This window comes from Sycon ciliatum, chromosome 2, assembly GCF_964019385.1.
Source record: "Sycon ciliatum chromosome 2, ocSycCili1.1, whole genome shotgun sequence".
Taxonomy (NCBI): domain Eukaryota; kingdom Metazoa; phylum Porifera; class Calcarea; order Leucosolenida; family Sycettidae; genus Sycon; species Sycon ciliatum.
The window spans coordinates 31,831,160-31,851,672 of NC_088644.1; the positions used below are offsets into that span (position 1 = coordinate 31,831,160).

The 20,513-nt window shown below is 46.5% G+C and overlaps 1 protein-coding gene across 1 annotated transcript; it reads right to left on the bottom strand.

The window, feature by feature from the left end:
- Nucleotides 1–1,439: 1,439 nt before the first annotated feature.
- LOC135809706 (mucin-2-like) lies at nt 1,440–15,185 on the bottom strand. Its single transcript, XM_065323120.1, has 3 exons — nt 14,495–15,185; nt 9,104–9,703; nt 1,440–3,084 (listed from the first exon to the last, which is right to left on the bottom strand). Exons 1-3 carry the CDS (start codon nt 14,799–14,801, stop codon nt 1,793–1,795), a joined length of 2,199 nt encoding a protein of 732 aa, XP_065179192.1. The 5' UTR covers nt 14,802–15,185; the 3' UTR covers nt 1,440–1,792.
- Between the last annotated feature and the right edge of the window lie 5,328 nt (nt 15,186–20,513).

Consider the following 20,513-nt stretch of genomic DNA (forward strand, 5'->3'; position numbering starts at 1 on the left):
ATTTCTCCCAAAATACAAAATGTGACTGTGTGGACGGGTCAAGAACTGTGCCCGTTTGATGACACGACCACACGTTTTGGATTTTTCACCGGAGATGTAGATGAGAGTCAGAGAACGTAGTGTGATGACGGCCTTACGGGAAGTTGTCTACGAGAGCACCGGTACGTACGTGCGGATATTGTTGTTGGGGCAGTCAACGGTAGCAGTGAGCCACCACAATGGGCTCTACTCCTTGATAAGTGTGCCTGTGAATCGTGCATGCAATGTGCAGAGCAGTGAGGCACATAACTGTGCCTGCTTGTAAATTACGTCCACACTCACACATTTCTCAAAATGCGAAGACTGAAGATGGGCCTTGCCCGAAAATTCGAATAATATTAATATCAGTAGAAAGGAAAAGGACATATGGAAATAAGTTAAGAGTAACTCTCCACCACTGTAACTAGATACTATATACAGTCAGAAAGTGCAACAACTAGGCACAAAACTGACAGAGTACTGAGACATTCGACGTCCTGACACCTAGCTTCAACACATCTCCGTAGCGCTAACCGACAGCCTTCCAACTTGGAAGGACGTCGAATGTCTCAGTACTCTGTCAGTTTTGTGCCTAGTTGTTGCACTTTCTGACTGTATATAGTATCTAGTTACAGTGGTGGAGAGTAACTCGTTTCCATATGTCCTTTTCCTTTCTACTTTTATTATTGGCTCAATACCCGAGTTTCAAATATTAATATCTCTTTTTCTTTTTATATAATATTAAATAGTGATTGGTGTAGCCCAGAGACCGTTTGAAGAGTGTTGTGAAGATGTATGCACACTCACACATGGTGTTAAAACACCCCAGAAAGGGGAGAGCATGGAGAAAGAAGGAGAACAATGGACCTTCTGCCATTTATACAGATCCATGAAATCCCGTAGACCCGGTAGGGTGTTGAATGTGCAGTACCCTATTGTGTTTTCTGCTAACGTTATTTCCACTAAGAAATGGGGCCTGAGGGCATTTCATACGAAAACCTTTTTCTGACAAAGATCTAGCTAGTCATTAATTCTAACCAAAGTGAAGAAGCTGGAAAAGTGATTGCTGGTCATTGAATAGTGACGCTAAAAAGGTCAAATGCGCATGCATAGCACACAATGAACACCCTACCGGGTCTACGGGATTCTACGGGATTTCGTGGATCTGTACAAATGGCATAAGGTCGATTCCATCTTCCATCACAGCCAAGGTCGATTCCATCACAGCCAATGTCTCTTTTCCAAGGCTGCCAGTTCGAAGGACTATAACGTGTTCTGTAATTTACTAATTTTAGTATAACGGAGGTGTACATTAGGATCAGACCGGCTGAGAAGCAATATTGCAATAACACAGCTACGGTGTACTTGTGTACTTGTGTGCTTATATGGCGACTTTCCGGGTACTGTAAGAATCTTATGATTCTTCTCTGTCACATAATTATGGTTAGGCAGTTGCTAGAAATAAGATCTAAAAACAAAAGACTTGGCCAGTGGCCTGAGATGTCCTCTTAGTTATGTAGAAGAAGGAAAAATGAAATAATAAATGAATTGTAATGGTTAAAAAGCGTTAAAACATTAAAAAGCGTTAAAAAAGCGTTAAAAAACATTCAGCTATTTCGAAGTAAATCGCCACTGACTCAAGATGTGTACAACATAATACCGGTATTCAAATTTGGGGAAAAAGAGCGAATGAGGGAGAAAAAAATACAGGGCCGTGAGTTACGAGACAGCAAAGCAGAGATATTATTCTCCATGAAAGACAGGATTTGAGTTGTTAGAGAACTGTGGGCAGCATGTCTAGAACACTGGCTTTGCTGTTGCGGCTAGGTCGTGCACCCGTGTCACTAGACTGGTGAACACTGGTTTTGCTGTTGCGGCTAGGTCGTACACCCGTGTCACTAGACTGGTGCATGGATTCTTCTTGCAAATCCATCAGGCTCGATCCACTAGCCCGCGAACATCGTCGCGGCATAAAGCTGCTAACGTCATTATGTGGTGGTACTTCGGGCGCCTGCAGCGGGACTGCCGATGGACTATTGGGAACCATAAGGTCCATCGCAAGGCTAGCCCTTGAAGCCGGCTTACTCGAGTTCTTGTTGTATGCGACGTATTTTGAATTGTTGGCCACAATGTGCCCAGCATGCGATTTCGAACGTGGACGCCGGGTGGAAGATTGATTCTGAGACCGGTGGCCGGGCAATAACTCGTAACATGGGTCACTGCTTAGCAACACAGCATATGTCGTCTCCAAAGGCTCGTACTCGGAACCCGTCTGGCTTCTGGTGTCAGCGTGCTGCTTCTGCTGCTGATGATGTTGTGTAGTTGTAGGTACGTGGCAAAATGTGGCTGTTGACAGTGCAGATGATGATGGTGTGTTCCTCTCTAGCCCGGCGGTATTTTGGTGACGGTGCACGCTGGTAGTATCCATTGCGTGATACACATTCTCGTCGTCGGTAGTATGGTGACGATGCAAGCTGGCGGTATCCATTGCGTGATACACATTCTCGTCGTCGGTAGTATGGTGACGATGCAAGCTGGTGGTGTCCATTGCATTATGGTGACGATGCAAGCTGGTGGTATCCATTGCATGATACACATTCTCGTCGTCGGTAGTATGAGGACGATGCAAGCTGGCAGTATCCATTGTATTATGGCGACGATGCAGGCTGGTAGTGTCCATTGCGTGGTACACATTCTCGTCGTCATTGTTGTAGATGTAGGACGAGTCGTCGGCCATTAGCATGCTGGCATTGTCCATGGACAGTGTCTCATCCTTGTGCAGCAGTTCCGTTGTGGCGTACACAGAGCCGATTGTGTTTGTACGCTCGGTGCGCATCAACGGGCCCAATCCGACGCTATCGACGGAAAGCGACTGCGCTTGCATGCTGTTGCCGCCGTCGAACTGAAGCTTCAGGATCGACTGGTCCATGTAGGCATTGCTTATAGGCGAGTCTTCTGCAGACATGGTCTGATTACGTGTGGACGTGCTGGGTGAAAACTCTGAGCCTGCTTGGCGCAGTACAGCTGCTGGCTTTCGGGCTGCAGGTGAAGGCGTAATGGCTACGCCTGAGCATATTACAAATGGACACAAATTTGGCAGACAAAGACGACATCAAAAATGGGTTTTGGGTTTTTGGGTCAGCGCATGCGAACTACTGCAGTGGATCATAAGCGCTTTTTTGCTATAGCTGTAGACAGTAGTACGGGTTTATATGCACAGTGCGTACGTTTATATGCACAGTGCGTACTCCATTTCTGTCACTCAAGATCACTGCTGCTTTGACCCGTTCCTAAGTTATTCCAGTTTCTTAGACTTCGAGGAGAAATTTCTCCGAGAATGCACCCTAAAGTCGGCGTGAAAAGCGCAAGATCCAACATCGATCTCTTTTTGAAAACCCCAATCGACCAAAGTTTGATAATAGGCCATTCACACGATGTGCAAACTCACTTTTATCGTACTGTTTCCAAGGATATTTACTCGGATACAATAAACTTGGACTCACGCATGCAATTGATTGTTTATCTTGGCTGAGGCCCTTTTGCTTGCGATTATCTTTTCACGCAAGGAAAAGTGTCGGTTGTTGAAAGTGTGTACTGCAAATGCAGTGCTTGGACAAAGGAAAATTCAAAATTTAATTTCCCGGCATTTTCAGGAAAAGTCACTATGGATACATTGACGGTTGCAAAGTTTGCCCAGCACCGTGTGAACTGGATCACGGTTTGAAAGTGTTATCTTGGTCACACGCGTGCACGTGTTTGCACGTCGTGTGAATGGCCTATAACCTCCAAAGATTTCATTTCCAGATGGGCCAAAGTTTCTCACTGGCCAAAATTTGTTGATTTCAGTATTCTTGCCATGGCTGGCCAACGCCCCCTGCTTTGTATTGGCTTTTGCCTTTTTCAAAAAGTGGTGGACATCACGCAACTGCAATGTAAACAAAACGGGGTTTGTCAACTGACAACCGCTCTATTTAGTTGCTATTCACTCTTTTAATAGATGAAAATTCTTTTTAATACTAAATTAATGTCGAAAAATTATTGACGTTTCGGGCCAGTCACCCATCGTCAGAACAATGTACAAGGAGCGAACCTGGCCTTTTATAACGAAAGCAAGCGAGAGCGTATGTATATCCATGTACAAAACAAATGAAACACACAATAGGCGTATGCGATTGAGTGTCTGAATTTGCATGTACAATCGACAAGGAGAAGTGCGCTGAAAGAGTGGGTATGAAACAGCTCAGCAGATAAAGCGCAGGAAATGTGCTTACGAAGGTGTGTACCACGATCATTGTGTGTACAACCCTGTACAGACACAGCAAGACTTGGCAGTTTCACTGCGAGGGTGCTAGCGCCTTCAATGGCCATCTGAAGGAGATATTGATCTCCCGACGACGCTCTCAAATCTCGATGGACTCCCTAATTTTTCTTCTGTTCATCCGTGTTTCCACAGCCAGTACTTGGGCCTCAATGAAAATCACATCTGTGCTCTTGATGGCTCCTTGCTGCTGGTGATCAGTAGCCATGTGTTTACCCCATGGTTTGTCGAGCATCCTGTGATATGCTTCATAGTGGTGTTCCTCGAACCGGTCTCTTGCGACTTCGTCAGAGCTCGAAAGAATTCGTCCTCACCGGCACAAGCCTGTGAGAGTCTCGGTATGACGCAGAAATGGCTGCGAAGCAACAACTATCCCGAGGCAATGATCGAAGAGCTTGCTCAGAAAAGTTGCCACACCGCCCAACGACGTACCGTAGTTCCGCGCATATAAGCCCATGGGCTAATATACGAAATAATGCATTTTCCGGGAAAAAAATCAGTAATAATGGTTCGTTTTTTAGCCCTGGGCCTATATTCGAATTTTGAAGGCAGCTGGCACGCGAAAAAGTACAAGTCAGTGCGCGGTTTTCCGCCTACCCTAGGTACTGGGACTGGTTATGTAGTCTGCACTGACATGCTGTACTATCGGTTCTGTAATGGTGTTTGGGTCTGTTTATTAGCCCATGGGCCTATAAACTGAGGTGGGCTTATATCCGGATATAGGCCCATGGGCGTATATGCGCGGCACTACGGTAAGCCATATATGAAAAAAGATGCCGCTATACTGAAGCTACCCTTTCGCTCAGAAGACATTCAGCGGAAGGCGAAGCATTTAGTCGAGCGCTCGGGGTTCCCGGTCAATGTTGTGTCTGAACCAGACCCTGTGATTTGAAAATAGGTGGCGAGTGATCTATCGCTCTCCTCGCCTGTGTCAGGCGAGCTGTAGGAGAGTGATCCAAAAATTCTCACTCCAACAACACAGCACATTATTGATATCAAAATTCTGGATGCTTTCTGAATTTCCACCATTGTCTTGAAAGATGACAGCGGTTGGCCGTGAACTGCCATTAAATATGCAGTGTGGAAGAGCTTTTCGTATGCGTCCTCCGCTTGGACTAGAATAGCTGTGTGGATGCGTGGCTGCTGAGTCGCTTGTGTTGCCTTGCTCCCTGATGCAGACGTCGACGATGATTTGTCGGTGTCACCCAATAGCTTCGCATGGCTCACTCCGATGCTATGCGCCTACATGACAACAAGCGAAGAAAACAAGGAGAATGGTCGCGAGTCCGATCGACTTTACTTTCGACATTGAATTGACCACTTACCTGTCCAGACAAATGTCGAGTGACAGCGTGCTTCGTCACGTAGTCCGATCCCTCCACAAACCTCAACGCATCGACCTTCGCTTGACCTCTCAGCCATAGAGTCGCTCCGGATAACGTCAGAATACTTCGCACACGACTTGCACCACACTTTCACGACCAGCTCTTTACCTTCCTTCTTCACCGAGTTGAAGCCTATGTCCTCATCTACTTTCCAGCTGAGGAAAGTGGACAACTGCACACTGTTCCCTTTCGACATTTCGGTAATCATGCAGTTTAGGGTCCCAAATTATTTCGCACTTTCCCAGTGTTCAGTGTACTGTCACACGCGTTTTCAGTGTACTTTCACTATGCTTCTTCTTTTCTGGTGTGAAAGTTTTGTTTCCTTTGTCAAAGTTTTGTTTCCTGTGGATTCTGCCTGGCTCACGCATCATCCCTGACGCCTGGGCCGCATACGCGCAGATCAGGAACATCGACGGTGGCGTATACCAGCACGATGTCGTCGTCCACGACAACTTTGTTGATCCGGACGACCGAACGATCCACACCAACAACGTGGAAAACATCTGGATGCGGGCCAAGCGCCAGCTGAAGCGCAACTTCGGCACCTCGCGAGAGTTGTTCCCGACGTACCTCTGCGAGTTCGTGTGGAGACAGAGAGTTCGCGCGGAAGACAACACGTTCGGCTCCCTGCTCCGCAGTGTTCACCAGCAGAACCCAGTCTGATCTGTCCTCGGTTTTCATGAAAATAAAGTTCATGATGTGAAAGTACACTGAAAACGCGTGTGACAGCACACTGAACACTGGGAAAGTGCGAAATAATTTGGGACCCTAAACTGCATGATTACCGACATTTCTACTGCTAGCAGCAGCAGGAGATCACCAGCAAGGGATCATGTCGCAAGGAAAGAAAACAACTGGTATGATCAACTCCAGTTGACCAATTGGCCTTTTATTCTAAGAGTAAGAGGACGAAAGCGCCATTTGGGTGCATTTACTTGCAACGCATGCACTAGCAGAACTACCAGAACTACTAGTCTATGTCAGACTGCGGTCTATCTTGCTACTCGGACCCGCCAGGCGCTAGTTCAGAGGGTTGTACGGACCCCTGCGCTGCATGCAGGGGTCCGTAAAACCCGTTGAACTGGAGTGTTTCATGAGTGGTGGTAGATCTACGCGGCACAGCTCTGACTAGTTCAAGCCGCAATCATTCATCCAGACGTGTGAAATGCCCCGAGGTCATGCAAGGCTAGCTGGGCGCGCCAGTGCAGTGCCTGTGTCACACTCACAGTGTACGTGCAGTGAACTTGCCTACTCAGTACTGTGCATGTCACTACACATGACTAACTCACTGTCTAGTCTGTTTCATAACAGCGCGAGCGGGCACAGTTCTGGCCTGCGCACGGATCGATGAGTGCACTTGACACCATACACTCGTACTAGTCATAGTACAGTAGTAGTTGCGCTGCACTCCGAAAAGCGTACATGCAGCCAAAAATAGTTTCAGGCGCGCGACAAAAAGTGCACCTTCCAAGAAAATAAGGCGCGCGATGGCGCGCGAGAGCGATCGCTCGCCTCAAATCACAGGGTCTGCTGAACACACTCTCAACCTCAAAGATGCCCTCGTGAAGTAAGCGCTGAATCCATCGAAGTGCAGCGTGACACAAGAACGAGTGAGGCGCCGAGAACAGCAGAGGCGAGGAAGACCGCTAACCCCTGCATCTCATGCTCCTCTGGTTTGCCGAACTGCATGTGTGATTCCCCGGCATTATCTATATGATGAAGTGTGCACTGTGTCGGAAGCGGTATGTCGGTGAGACCCTCAGGGTCGCAAGAGACCGGTTCGAGGAACATCACTACGAAGCACGTCACAGGATGCTCGACAAACCGTGGGGTAGACACATGGCTACTGATCACCAGCAGCACAGAACCATCAAGAGCACAGATGTGATTTTCATTGAGGCCCAAGTACTGGCCGTGGAAACACGGATGAACAGAAGAAAAATTGGGGAGTCCATCGAGATTCGAGAGCGTCGTCCAGAGATCAATACAGTCAGACCTCGCATAACCGCACACATCCGTTTTCCACAAAAATATCCGGATAGGCGAGGGAACCGGATAATCGAACACACATACTGTGTGTATGCATGGCAAATGCTGTAAATCGGTAGCCAACAATTTTCTTCCGGATGGCGATGGATCCGGATAAAAGAGGACCGGACAAGCGGGGTCTGACTGTATATCCTGCGGATGGCCATTGAAGGCGCTAGCACCCTCACAGTGAAACTGCCAAATCTTGCTGTGTCTGTACAGGGTTGTACACACAATGATCGTGGTATACACCTTCGTACGCACATTTCCTGCGCTTTATCTGCTGAGCTGCTGCATACCCACTCTTTCAGCGCACTTCTCCTTGTCGGTTGTACATGCAAATTCAGACACTCAATTGCATACGGCTATTGTGTGTTTCATTTGTTTTGTACATGGACATACCGGTATGCTCTCGCTTGCTTTCGTTATAAAAGGCCAGGTTCGCTCCTTGTACATTGTTCTGACGATGGGTGACTGGCCCGAAACGTTAATAATTTTTTCGACATCATTAATATTAAAAAGAATTTTCATCTAAAGAGTGAATAGCAACTAAATAGAGCAGTTGTCAGTTGACAAACCCCCTTTAGTTTTGCCTTTTTGATGGTAAAATAAAATAAACACGCGGGTGCGGGCTGTTCACTTTGCAGTTGAGTCCTGTGTATTCACAAACTACATGTAGCAACAAGGGTGCATAAACAAGAGTATGCAACTGTGGTTATGGCCCAGTGTCTTCATTACGTAACTTGCCTTCATCACGCTCTGAAAGCATGCATTCAAACTCACAATTTCTCATACGAGCCCATCCGTTTTTGCTCATTTCGTTCCAGTACCTATGCGATCTCTGAATTAATTCTGGCGCGTGAACTCCAGCTCCGTACGAAAGTTCATTTCAAACCAGAGGGAAAGTGCGGTGTTTGATTTTCCGCAGTGCGCGGACTGCAGCTGAATGATGTGATGAAGGCAGCGCGCCGCGCATCTGGCCCATAGAAAAGAGATCACAGTTGCATACTCTTGTTTATGGACTCTTGGTAGCAGGAATATTGCAGCTGTTTAGCATCAGCAAGGTACTGCCAAAGTACGTCATGGACTACGTTTTTTGTAGGACAAACGTACGGTCTTCTTTAAATGAAAAGAAGCCTTTGTGTCGAATTCAAGCAAAGGTCCTCTCAACCTCCAACACAACGGGGCGCTACACGTGATACGACCATGGTCGTACCACTTTTCGTCCTGAGCTCTAAAATGCGCCTCCCCCCATTCTTTTGCCGTGGAGCAGCCCTCACCCCCAGTCATACAACTCCCTACTGGCTCCCCTGGTATGCATACGGACAAGCCATCATGGGAATACGGTACTCACGTTTCCTGCTTCCCGGTTTCCTGGTACACTTGCAAATGACAACAATGGTCACAAGCAGCATGACCAGCGCACCGCCTCCTGCAGCAATGTACACGACCAGGGTTTTGCTGATCAGAGTAGTAGGCCCCGTTCCTTGGTCTGTGTTCCTTGGCGAGGGCATGACGGTGACGCTACTGGAGACAGCAGCAGTAACACTAGTCAATGTGCTGGTATTGGCCGGCATAAGTGCACTAGTTGACACTGGTGGGGCCGACACACTTCTATTATGTGCCAGTGTCGTAGTGGAGGCATTTGTCACTGAGCCTCGGTCCATGGTTTCGGTCGCTGCAGTCGTCATCACCGCTCCTAGTTTGCCAGATTTATCTGATGGACCGCCCGTGGACGACTGGGTCGGTGCATCCGTGTCTGTGCCGTGGCCAGAACCGACTGATGGACTGGATGTGGAGGGCTGGGTTGGTGTATTCGTGCCTGTGCTGCTGGCGGATGTTGTTACTACAGTCAGCAGCGTTGATACTACACTTGCTGTTGTGGACACCGCTGGTGAGCTTGTTGTCGTGGCCGGGAACTGGCACAGTGAAGCTGTCGAACTTGTGCCAGATGCTGCAGCAGAATAAACAAGTGCCATACAAAAGGTTGGAAGCTGCCGCCTTGGCACAGAATTGCACAACCGAAGCTTTATATCAATTTAGAAGTACTCATTAGCTCCCTACTGCTTGATACAAAATGAAAAATTCTTAAGGAAGGAGATATCCACTGTAACCAGGCCCAGAGTCTCCAGCATGTGTCCACCGTCACATGAACAGGGCAATTGGTGGTAGCTCAGGGAGGGAACCTGCCAAACTAGAATACAGTCACAAAGAGCCACAAAGCAGAGAGTGCGACTCCGCGCAGGAATTCGGGAAATCCTAATCCACCGGACACGCCACTTTCGACAGCAATGCACGGTCAGGACAGATACCGCCAGTCATACTAATACCGTGCAGTTGTGCATTCGCTTGTCGTGGCTTCCATGACGGTTATCCCCCCCCCCCCCCGGCTCTTTTTACTAATCTTCCCAATGTTTAATGTTCACAGATGTACATTCCCACGGGCATGTACGACAAAGCACCTCGAGTTAGTACATTGACCGCGTTCGTAAAATACAAAATCTGACATTCCAAGGCGAAACGGGGCCTATGCAACTGATGACATACCTGGTTACAACATAATCTAGTAGTCTGCCTTTATAATCCATTAGTATACACATACCTGGTTAGACCCCTGGTGTAAGTCTCTGCTGACCCACACCCTCAGTATGAGCAAGAGTACAGGAAACCCGGAGTGTGCAGCTGGAATAGGTTGTTGTCACCGACTCACGGCTCAATTCCTAGATCACAATTACCGTGTGATGCAGTGTGTACAAGCAGGATTCAAGCAAGTCTCTCTCCCCCCCCCCCTGCACACCTGCAGCTCAGGTGCGCATGACGCCACCGCTCACCTCATATCTGCACCAACTATTATCTAACAATCTCTCATCCTCTTCTCCTCACCGTTCGCACTTTATTGTTTTAGAACTATTACTGTAATTTCACAAATTTTCGGTGTACTTTTATTTTCGGTACTTTTGGTGCGTCTGTGTCATACCTAAAATTTCAATACACCGAACAAACACATAATCCAATAGGAACTGCTTCTCTGTATCTAACACTTCTGTTCACCTAGCGTGGCCTTTTGCCCTCATACCGAAAATATTGAGCACCTAAAATTTCTGAAATTAGAGTATCTAATCCGGGAATTTCGCCGTGACAAACTTCCATGTAGGAAAAGTCAATAGCTGCCCACATTGGGTTTTATGTACTCATGGTATGAGAGTATAATTATTATCCATGAAGGAACAAGATCAAATCCCACATTTTTCAAGCAGAAAGACACAATGTATTACACCTGGCATGTTGTAGAAATATAATTATTATGATCTTTTGCACCCAAGGAACAACCTTGTGGGAGATTGCAACAGTCTGTTGTATTAGGCCGTTTTTGGGTAACCCGACCGACCGATGTTTTGAGCGCCGACCTATTCTTTTTGCATACATTCATGCATATGCGCATCCCTGTCCCCGGGGAAAATCGCGATTACGCGGCCGCGTTTTTTGCGATTGTTTAAAAGACCGCGTTTTCCGCGATTTTCTCGCGTTTTTGGAACTTTTTTGTTGCACTACACGTACACACAGTGCACTGTTTGGTCAGCAACGTCTCATCGTGGCGGCTTTGTACTCAAATATGACGAGTGCTTACACCAGAGACTTGTAACTGATTGATTTCACTACATACTCACTGAAAATTGCCTCATATCAACTGCAAACTTGCCACATATCAATAATATTCACCGCATATTTCCCGCAAATTCACCTCAAATTATGCCATATTATGCCGCGTTTTTCCCCGCGTTTTTTTGCGATTTTTTCCCGCGATTTTCCCCGGGGACAGGCATCCTACGCATGTACGTGCTCGCACTTCGCGTTTTGCCAGGCACAATGCCACGGCTTTCCTTCCTGCTCCTGGCTCTGGCCGGCCAGACATTTCAGTCCTTTGTTTCGAGTTGACTCAATCGGGTTGGATTTGTTGCATGGAGTTCTATTTGTCAAGCGTAAAGGCCGATTCATACTTCATTTCGTGTACGGGAAAGTCATCGCACGACCGTCGCGCGATGGCTTTCCCGTACACGAAATAGTTGAGCTCACATCAACTTTTTCACAACGCGACGCGTTTCCCAGACCCTGTGATTTGAGGCGAGCGATCGCTCTTGCGCGCCTTATTTTCTTTGGTGCACTTTTTGTCGTGCGCCTGAAACTATTTTTGGCTTGCATGCATGCGCATGTAAGCTTTTCGGAGTGCAGCGCAACTCTACTTTGAGTCTATGGTGTCAAGTGCACTCATCGATCCGTGCGCAGGAACTGTGCCCGTGGTAGAAATTCAGAAAGCAAACGGGGTGAAGCTCATCAAGGGCTGTGACTCATCGCATAAAGCAAGAGAATTCGTCCGTTTGTTGTCTGCCACTATGCAGAAGAAGATCGCAAGTATCATCTCTTCATCAACTGCATTTTCTGTGTTGAGCGATGGATCGCAGGCCCGCAAAACCAGAAGCGAGAAGGAACTCATGCTTGTTCGTGTTGTAAAGGAATGCGAGCCGGTTTTCTTCACCCTAGCCCTGATGAATGTAGACGATCACGGCGATGCGACTGCGAACAATTTGAAGACAGCCATCGACGATTCATTTCGAGGTGAGTTGCACTAGTCACTGATGCATCCAGAATTTTTTCTCGAAAAAACTAATACTTCCTCCGCCCAAGCAAAATTTTCGCTTATCTTTACACTTTTTACTGATACATTCAAGGTTCTCAGAATGGCTTATAACGACTCAGAATGAGTTGAGGAGTCGTTCAACATCAAGAGAAACTATCCAGGTTGAAAAATGTAGAAGTTGTCCTTTGTCATCAGCCGATGCAGCACTTGTTGTCGGGTAGTACTTCGCACTTTCCAGAAGCGCACATATTTCGTATCGACACTTTCCCAAGCGCTTCACCTCCTTCATGAGTACGATCGGTCGTATTTCTTACCAGCGGGAAGCGGACAAGCTTAGCGTTGCTTTGCTGGATCCTTCACGTTGACATCAGGCGAATGAGCTGGGTGAGTGACAACCCTGTCATCGAAGCCTTTCTTTCCCCGTGATTTGCATGGTGGTTCTGGTTCATTTTTGAAGTATGAGGACGAGCGTCGCTGAGTGGCTTTCTCAGCATCAAGCTCACATGCGTTTTTACCGTACACACATCTTGTGCCGGATGCAATAAAACACGCTGGCTTTTCGCAACAGGACACCTCTGGCGCTCTACTCCAGTGGTACTCAGCAGCACCTACCACCCACCAGTGATTGACTTCGTGTTTCTTTTTTACCAGTTCACTCACCTTCAACGCGCTCTACTCTAGGTGTTTCTTTTCTCTTTGCCGACTTTGCCGACTTGTTTGGAACTGATACGCCCGAACCAGCAGATTTGAGTGATGGTGAAGTGCACAAGATGTAAAAATAGCTGTCAGACACCTGTCATTGGGCTGAGGGAGGTAAGCGAAAAATTTGCCTGGGCGGAGGAAGTATCAATAATGTGCTGTGTTGTTGGAGTGAGAATTTTTGGATCACTCTCCTACAGCTCGCCTGACACAGGCGAGGAGAGCGATAGATCACTCGCCACCTACTGTATAAGCAGAAATATTTGTCTGGAATTTAATTTCGTCTTTTTCGTCCAAGGAACTTTTGGACTAAATTAGTTGCCGAACCAATGTCGATTTGTCCAGCTTTTCTATACACTATTATGATCCATGGACGAAATTTTCAACCGGACGAACTCCCTTTCTTAGGATTTGGACGAAATTTTCTGCCTCTACAGTATTTTCAAATCACAGGGTCTGGTTTCCCGTACGCGAAATGAAGTATGAATCGGCCTTAACGTTTCGACACTGACATGTTTTAGTTTAGAAACTCTAGTGGCAAAACGTTTCCGTAACTATAGTTGGCGGCGGCTGGACCGTTGTCAACCGCTGCATTGTTCAAGTCGCGTACCCTGAGCAATTCGTTGGAAACTCTTCAATTTTCATCCAGAAGGCGTCACTCGCTTCAAAGCTAGTGTTTGCTTCCGAAAACAAACTCTTGTCAAGCGGCAACGGTGCTGACAAGAGTGATAATGTTAGGTTTCATTTGGAGTTCGGACGCCGATTCTTTTTCTTTGCGTCGAAGCACACACACACACACACACACACACACACACACACACACACACACACACACACACACCATTGGACCATTGGACGCCCATCACCGGAGGCGATGATAGCGATGCTACAGCAGAAGCCATAGCAGCTTGTGCTGGGATTGCACCATTCAACAGCTTGCAAGGCTGAAGAATTGGCCGCCACTATTCAGCCTGGTCTACACCACCCAGCAAATGAAGTGGCTTTTTCTGGCCAGTGAATCCCTACTTTTTGGTCTTTTTTAATTTTTTTCCAGCACACACATCACACCACATACTCCGGCATGCACTGGCTGTTGGTAACGACCCAGGAGAATGAAAGAGAAGAAAGACGTGTGTGACCATAATCGTCGGGAATCGAACCCGCCACCTATCGATTGGAAATCGCTGCACATACCACTGCACCATATGGGACACACACACACACACACACACACACACACACACACACACACACACACACACACACACACACACACACACACACACACACATATTGCTACCATCTCTTTACTGTGCTAGTGCAGTTGTGTTAGGATGCAAGCACATGTACACTAATTGCACGTGGAGCACAGATAAGCACAATGGCAATGACACAGCAATAATTATTTACCTCTTGCTAGTACTTGAAGAGAAACGAAGAACTTGTTCCTGTTCTTGCTGGAGCAGAGGTAACAACCACCATCTGATAGCGATGCATTCCTTATTGTGTACGTGCTGCCAAGGGTTCCTGGGATTGCTGGTGTTGTTAGTGTCGTGTCCGTGTCCCATCTCATCCAAACATTACGCATCTGATCTTTGCATACCAGAGTAATGTTGCTACCAACTTTCACAGTGTAGGTTTGGACGACATTTTTGCCTGAGGCGAATATGAAAAGTCCAGCTAACAAACAGATATGGAGGAGTGACGAGACCTTCATTGCACAGTGGCCAATGCGGACAGTTGTTGGCCCAGCTGCGGGTACATGTGCTCTTCCGCGCACACTACCAAGAGGAGGCCACTGTACAAGCAGATATTAATTTTTCAACAAGCTACATATGTACCCTGAGCATAGTGCTGCACAAGGCCCTCCGATAGTATCGATTCCCCCAAAGCCAGAGATTTCCTGGGACACTGCACTCCTCACCAAAATAGAAAGCGACTGATGCCACACAAAGTGACAATGGCTCACAGTGCTACGGTCCCGGAAGCTGCCACTTATGCTACTCATGAACAATAACAGTTCTAAAATTAATAATCTGCTGTGGAGTAGAAAAGGGAGAAGACTGCATAAAAGACGAAAAACACCAACAAAGCCGTTGCCAGTTTTGGAAGGTCCCTTCACTGCTTCAGTTCAGCTCTAGAGCTCTGCGGGATTTTGATGCTTGAACAGGTTGCACCTCGTGCACCGTACCCGATGAGGACCATATACCATATTTGGGTTTGTACGAGTACTGGTTTCATGGCTTTCGCGTGTCGCGCAGCAAGTTTGTTCCGCCTTTTCTTTTTGATTTTTTCTGTTTTATCACTTTTATGGCTACTCGACAAAACAGAAAGTACGACTCGTACTCGCACTCGCAGTCCGTGCGCCAAGGGGTAGACCCAGGTGCTCGAAGTCCGTACATGGTATCCTAAGTTCGTACGCCCATAATTTCATGTTCTGTTACTTGTTAGGGGCCGTCCGGGGTTAGGGCCTGGTCAGACTGCGGCAAAATCGAAATAATCCTAGGATTATAATCCGAATCTCCATAGTAACTTGCCGCCAGAGCGGCAAAAGCGAGAGTTGACGCTCCAAAAAAAAAGCAAGAACGGGCCACGCTTTTCCGCTCCAAACAGGATTTGACGCTGATACGCCATTGACGCTGATAATCACTGATTTTTTTCATCTCGATATCGAGGAGCTAATTGGCCACGGACAACAACAAAACTCATAAGGATGGTTGCAAGGATTGCACTGAAGGTGTTGGCGATCCCAAGGTGAAGGAATTTGACGTCGTTCGTGGAGATTACCACTTGACGCTCGAAATGAAGTTTGAATTTTCATTCTCCCCACATGTGTAGTGTGATCGCGATTCAAATTCTGGACGCTGTTCATTTTTCGTCAGGCAACCAAAAGTTGCCGCAGTCTGACCAGGCCCTTACCGATTGTTTTTACAAAACGAAAAGTTTTAGTTTTTTTCAGCCCCCACCCACCCACCCACCTTTTCTGCAGGTAAAACGAATTCCAATAAAATATTGATGTCAATTTTCGACACCCAGAAGTAACTGGGCATTCTCCATCAGCATTCAATAATTATTTTCAAACGAAACTCCATCAAACCCACCCACCCACAAACGAAAACATTTCGTTTTGAAAATATGATTGGTAACCTTGGACGGCCCCTTAGGCCTCGTTTACACGACAACGATTGAAAAACGTTTTTGTCAAAAACGTTTTCAAAAGAATACGCTTCCACAGATTTTGATAAGAGCGTTTACACGACAACGCTGAAAAACGTTTCAAAAACGTTTCAAACGAAAAACGGCCTCAAAGTGTTTTTCAATTGTTTTCGTTCCGTTTCGTTCTCGTGTAAACGGCAAAAACGTTTTTCTAGTACGAGCCTTGTACTCAAAACATGCCGCCGCCAGCCTGCACCAGGCCAACTTTTTGCACGTGACCATGGCGCGCCGAAAAAAGTGTTCCAGTGTACACGATTATCGTTTTCGTGTAAACAGCAAAAACGTTTTCGAAAACGATTGAAAAACGTTTTTCAATCGTTGTCGTGTAAATGAGGCCTTTGGGGCCGTCCAAGGTTACCAATAATATTTTCAAAACGAAATGTTTTCGTTTGTGGGTGGCCGTGGTGGGTTTGACGGAGTTTCGTTTTGAAAATAATTATGATAGTCCATCAGCCAAGAACTCAGAAGTCGTCAAATTCAAGCACCCTGTTGCACTTAGAAATCGAATACTTGATTTTGGCCTCAATGTACACCGAATCCGCAAATAAAAAGAGTAAACGACTTGCACGCTCTGCAGGGGGAAGCCGACAAAGTGACCATTTTTGGCATTTCATCGACAGCCATTGTTGTGACCTAAACCCAATCTCCAATCAGTGCCATGCGCGTTTCAGGAATGAACTTTCAGATTTTTGTGAATTACGGGAAACATCTTGCAAATCGAGAAGATTTTGCAGTGTAAACCATTGCAGTTTCCGTATTACACGTGTGCCTGGATTCAAATTACAATAAAATTGTTGTTCGCCTACTTGTAGAGTGTTGTTCCATTACACATCTCTTTCACTGTTCTATTTAATTGAGCATCCGAATACATACCTTCAGGAAGATTACAATGAGCTAGTATTGAACATCATCCACCTTCGGGTTTCCGAAGTATGCACCCCGAGTCGTGTCAAGCAGGTTTGAAGCGTAGTTTTTACTGTTTGGCAAAAGTGATCTACGCTTCCACCCTGAATGGAATCACCCCGGGAAGGTCCTGATCCCTGGAAAAATAAGGAACGTGGAGAGCTAAAAGTAAGGAATCTGCGACGATGGATGTTGTACATCGAGTGAATGCCCTGCAGTTCTCTTCTCCATTACGACCAACTAGCAAACGCATGGCTCTGATCTGGATGCTGACAGCAAACAGTTGAAATAAAGGCAAGGCTGCTTTGAACATGTTGCAACCAGGTAGTAGTACAGTTACAGTTGTACTACTTCGAAGTACTATCTACCACACTCGAGATCACCCAAAGAAGAAAGCGATTGAATTCAAAATCAAAAAAATTGTTGGGGATCGTCTGAAGCATATTCAAGCGAGGTACAGTCGGGCTTGATGACTGATCAAAGCCCTCGGGCTGGTCCCTTGGGCTTTGATCAGCCATCAATCCCTCTGTACCTCGCTTCATTATCTACTTGATACCATTGTGGTTGCAAACAAGTAACTACAACAATTGCAGTACAATAGTCATGTAGTTTTTTGAATTAGTTATTTGAAAATGGTGAGCATCTTCATCTTCTTCCCGGTGCGCATGTACACATATTTTTTGAATCTGTACGTGCTCCAAGCCAACTCACCTCTGCTCAAATCGACGGCGATTTATTTCGCGATTTTAGGTCGATCGCCACGGAAAACCACACCAAACGTTGACAACACTCCACGTTTTTCACTGAAGACGCATTGGATGTCATGATAAAACGGATGGAAAACCTCGTAATGGCTGATGAAGAAGAAGAAATTTGTCGAACTTCCAAGGCGCACTGCAAAAGGAGTGCAAGAGTTTCGCCAGGGAAAGTAGGCAGGTCGGATTCAGTGATGCTTTTGCTGTCGATTGATGTCAGTTCCAGGTGTTCGATTTGTAAGTGCAACAGGGGACTCACTTTGGCACCACTGGCTGATGGACTATGAATGCTGATGGAGAATGCCCAGTTACTTCTGGGTGTCGAAAATTGACATCAATATTTTATTGGAATTCGTTTTACCTACAGAAAAGGTGGGTGGGTGGGTGGGGGCTGAAAAATACGAAAACTTTTCGTTTTGTAAAAACAATCGGTAACCCCGGACGGCCCCTTATTGTATTCGACTCAAATATTTTATGGAGGGGACAGTGTGGTATGTTCTCCTCGCGTACCAATTTTCAGGGATCTACGATAAGCAGAAGTCCCATACCACGCGAGCTCTCAGCCTTTTTTTGCTCTCTCGACTGTTTTCACAGCCATTAATTTTTGCTCTCTCGACTGTCTTCACAGCCATTTTTGCTCGTTTTTCTGCCGGTGCTGTTGAGGTTGCACTCGTAATTGTGTTTATTTTGCCCGTATAAGAGGCTTGGCAGTTGTAAAAAAAAAAAAAAAAAAAAAAACGCGAGTGGGTTTTCGAGTGTCCATACGAAATACAAATTGGGTTACATTTCATGCAAAAATCAACTTTGCCAAGACCGATTTCGAACGGACACAGCGTCAAACAGACCTTCACTCAATCATCACGAGCCAGCTTAGAGCTGACAATGGCCAGAGGAGAAGAATTTACAGAGAACCACCAATCCTTGCAGAAAGGTTGACACTCCGGTACTCCTGGCATCTCCACCACTGTTTTCCCGCGGTTTTCACAGCGCAGCTGCTTCTTCTCTGAGCCGACTAAAAACAGCTTGCATTTCGGCAACAAACTACGCTTTTGCAAGAAATACTGGTGGAGGCACATGCCAAACATATCCCTTCGGTGCTTTCGTCGTAACCGAGGGATTGCAAGTTAGCAATTAGCAGAAATATGTGTGTATTTCGAGTCACCTCTGATCAGTACGGACTTAGAGTACCCTCTGCGACACCAAAATTTGATATGAAAAATCAGCGAACTCCAGAGAAACAGATCGGATCGAAAGATGGCCTGGTTCAATCGAGCCTGGCCTCAGAACAAACTTGGACAAGATACCTTCCATCCACGAGCAGGATTCTGGCAAGTGATCATTGCTAGTGTGAGTTTCAGCTCAGCAAACACACACTGTAAAAGTGTACGGACTTCGAGCACCTGGGTCTACTCAAGGGCTGATTTTATTTGCAACCGCGGGAAACGAAGTCACCAAGACGCCTTCATTTGAGGCTTTGGAATTGGAGAATTTATTGAATTTAGGTATGGCTCTCGTCCCTTCTAGAGAACTAACCAAGACCCTGTGGGGGCAGAAGGAGACTTCTTTGGCTCCGTGAATACACTAGCTATGCGGTGGTCTAGTTAGTTTGAGTGTGTGGTTCGTATTCAAAGTGTTCCAAGCCGCAGTTCACTCGAAGGTCATCGTGGATACATCTGCACTTGAAAATCAAGGCTGGAAAGGACTGCCTGGTGTGTCCGAACGGTATGTTTTGCACTGAAGGCATTTTTGTATGGAATTGTTGAAAGTGTCTACTTGTTCGAAATGCAAAAGAGATGGTCGTAGATCCTTGGCCCACAAACCCCACTAAATAAACTATGACCTGTCGTGAAATTATGTGAAATTGATCAACACAATCATCCACAAATTATCCTATGCCAAAGTACTGCAAATGCAAATAATGGCATCCCTTTACCTAGGTCATGTTTGTAGGGCCTTATGCCACATCTTTGCATGATTCCTCATGCAAATCGTGTGCCTAGCTTCGAAAACACATTGCGCTAAGGCCGAATATATACCTGTGAATCAGAACAACAGCACTCACTATTGCTTTCATGAGTGGTAATGGTCAGCTGAAAGGAAACTTCTATCCATCACTCATAAGTAAAGTAATGACTAATCTCCTTGCTGGCGCATGTGGTTCCTTCATATTTACATGTACCGTAAAGTACCGCCAGAGCGCCCAACCATCTCGTCCTTTCGGGGTCGTATTGTGGAGGTGGTCTCCTGTCTGTAGGTTATACGACACGAATTTTGTACACATATTTGCACGTTCTGCAGACAATCCGTACCTTGGAGCGGACACGAGCTTCACATAAAACCTGCTTAGTGTGACCTTAGTACACTAAGTTGCTCACGCCGTACGAACTTCGTTGCACTCTGCCATACGATTTTCCTTTCCCTGGCTGTAAAATCTGTCGCGGCAAAATCAAGGTGGGGCGCTCTCGCGGTACTTTACGGTATGTGCGCCTCTCTGTGTTCGGTGAATGATTTTGAATATTTGCGCACGACTTCAGGATAGTGCACATTGTGTGGAT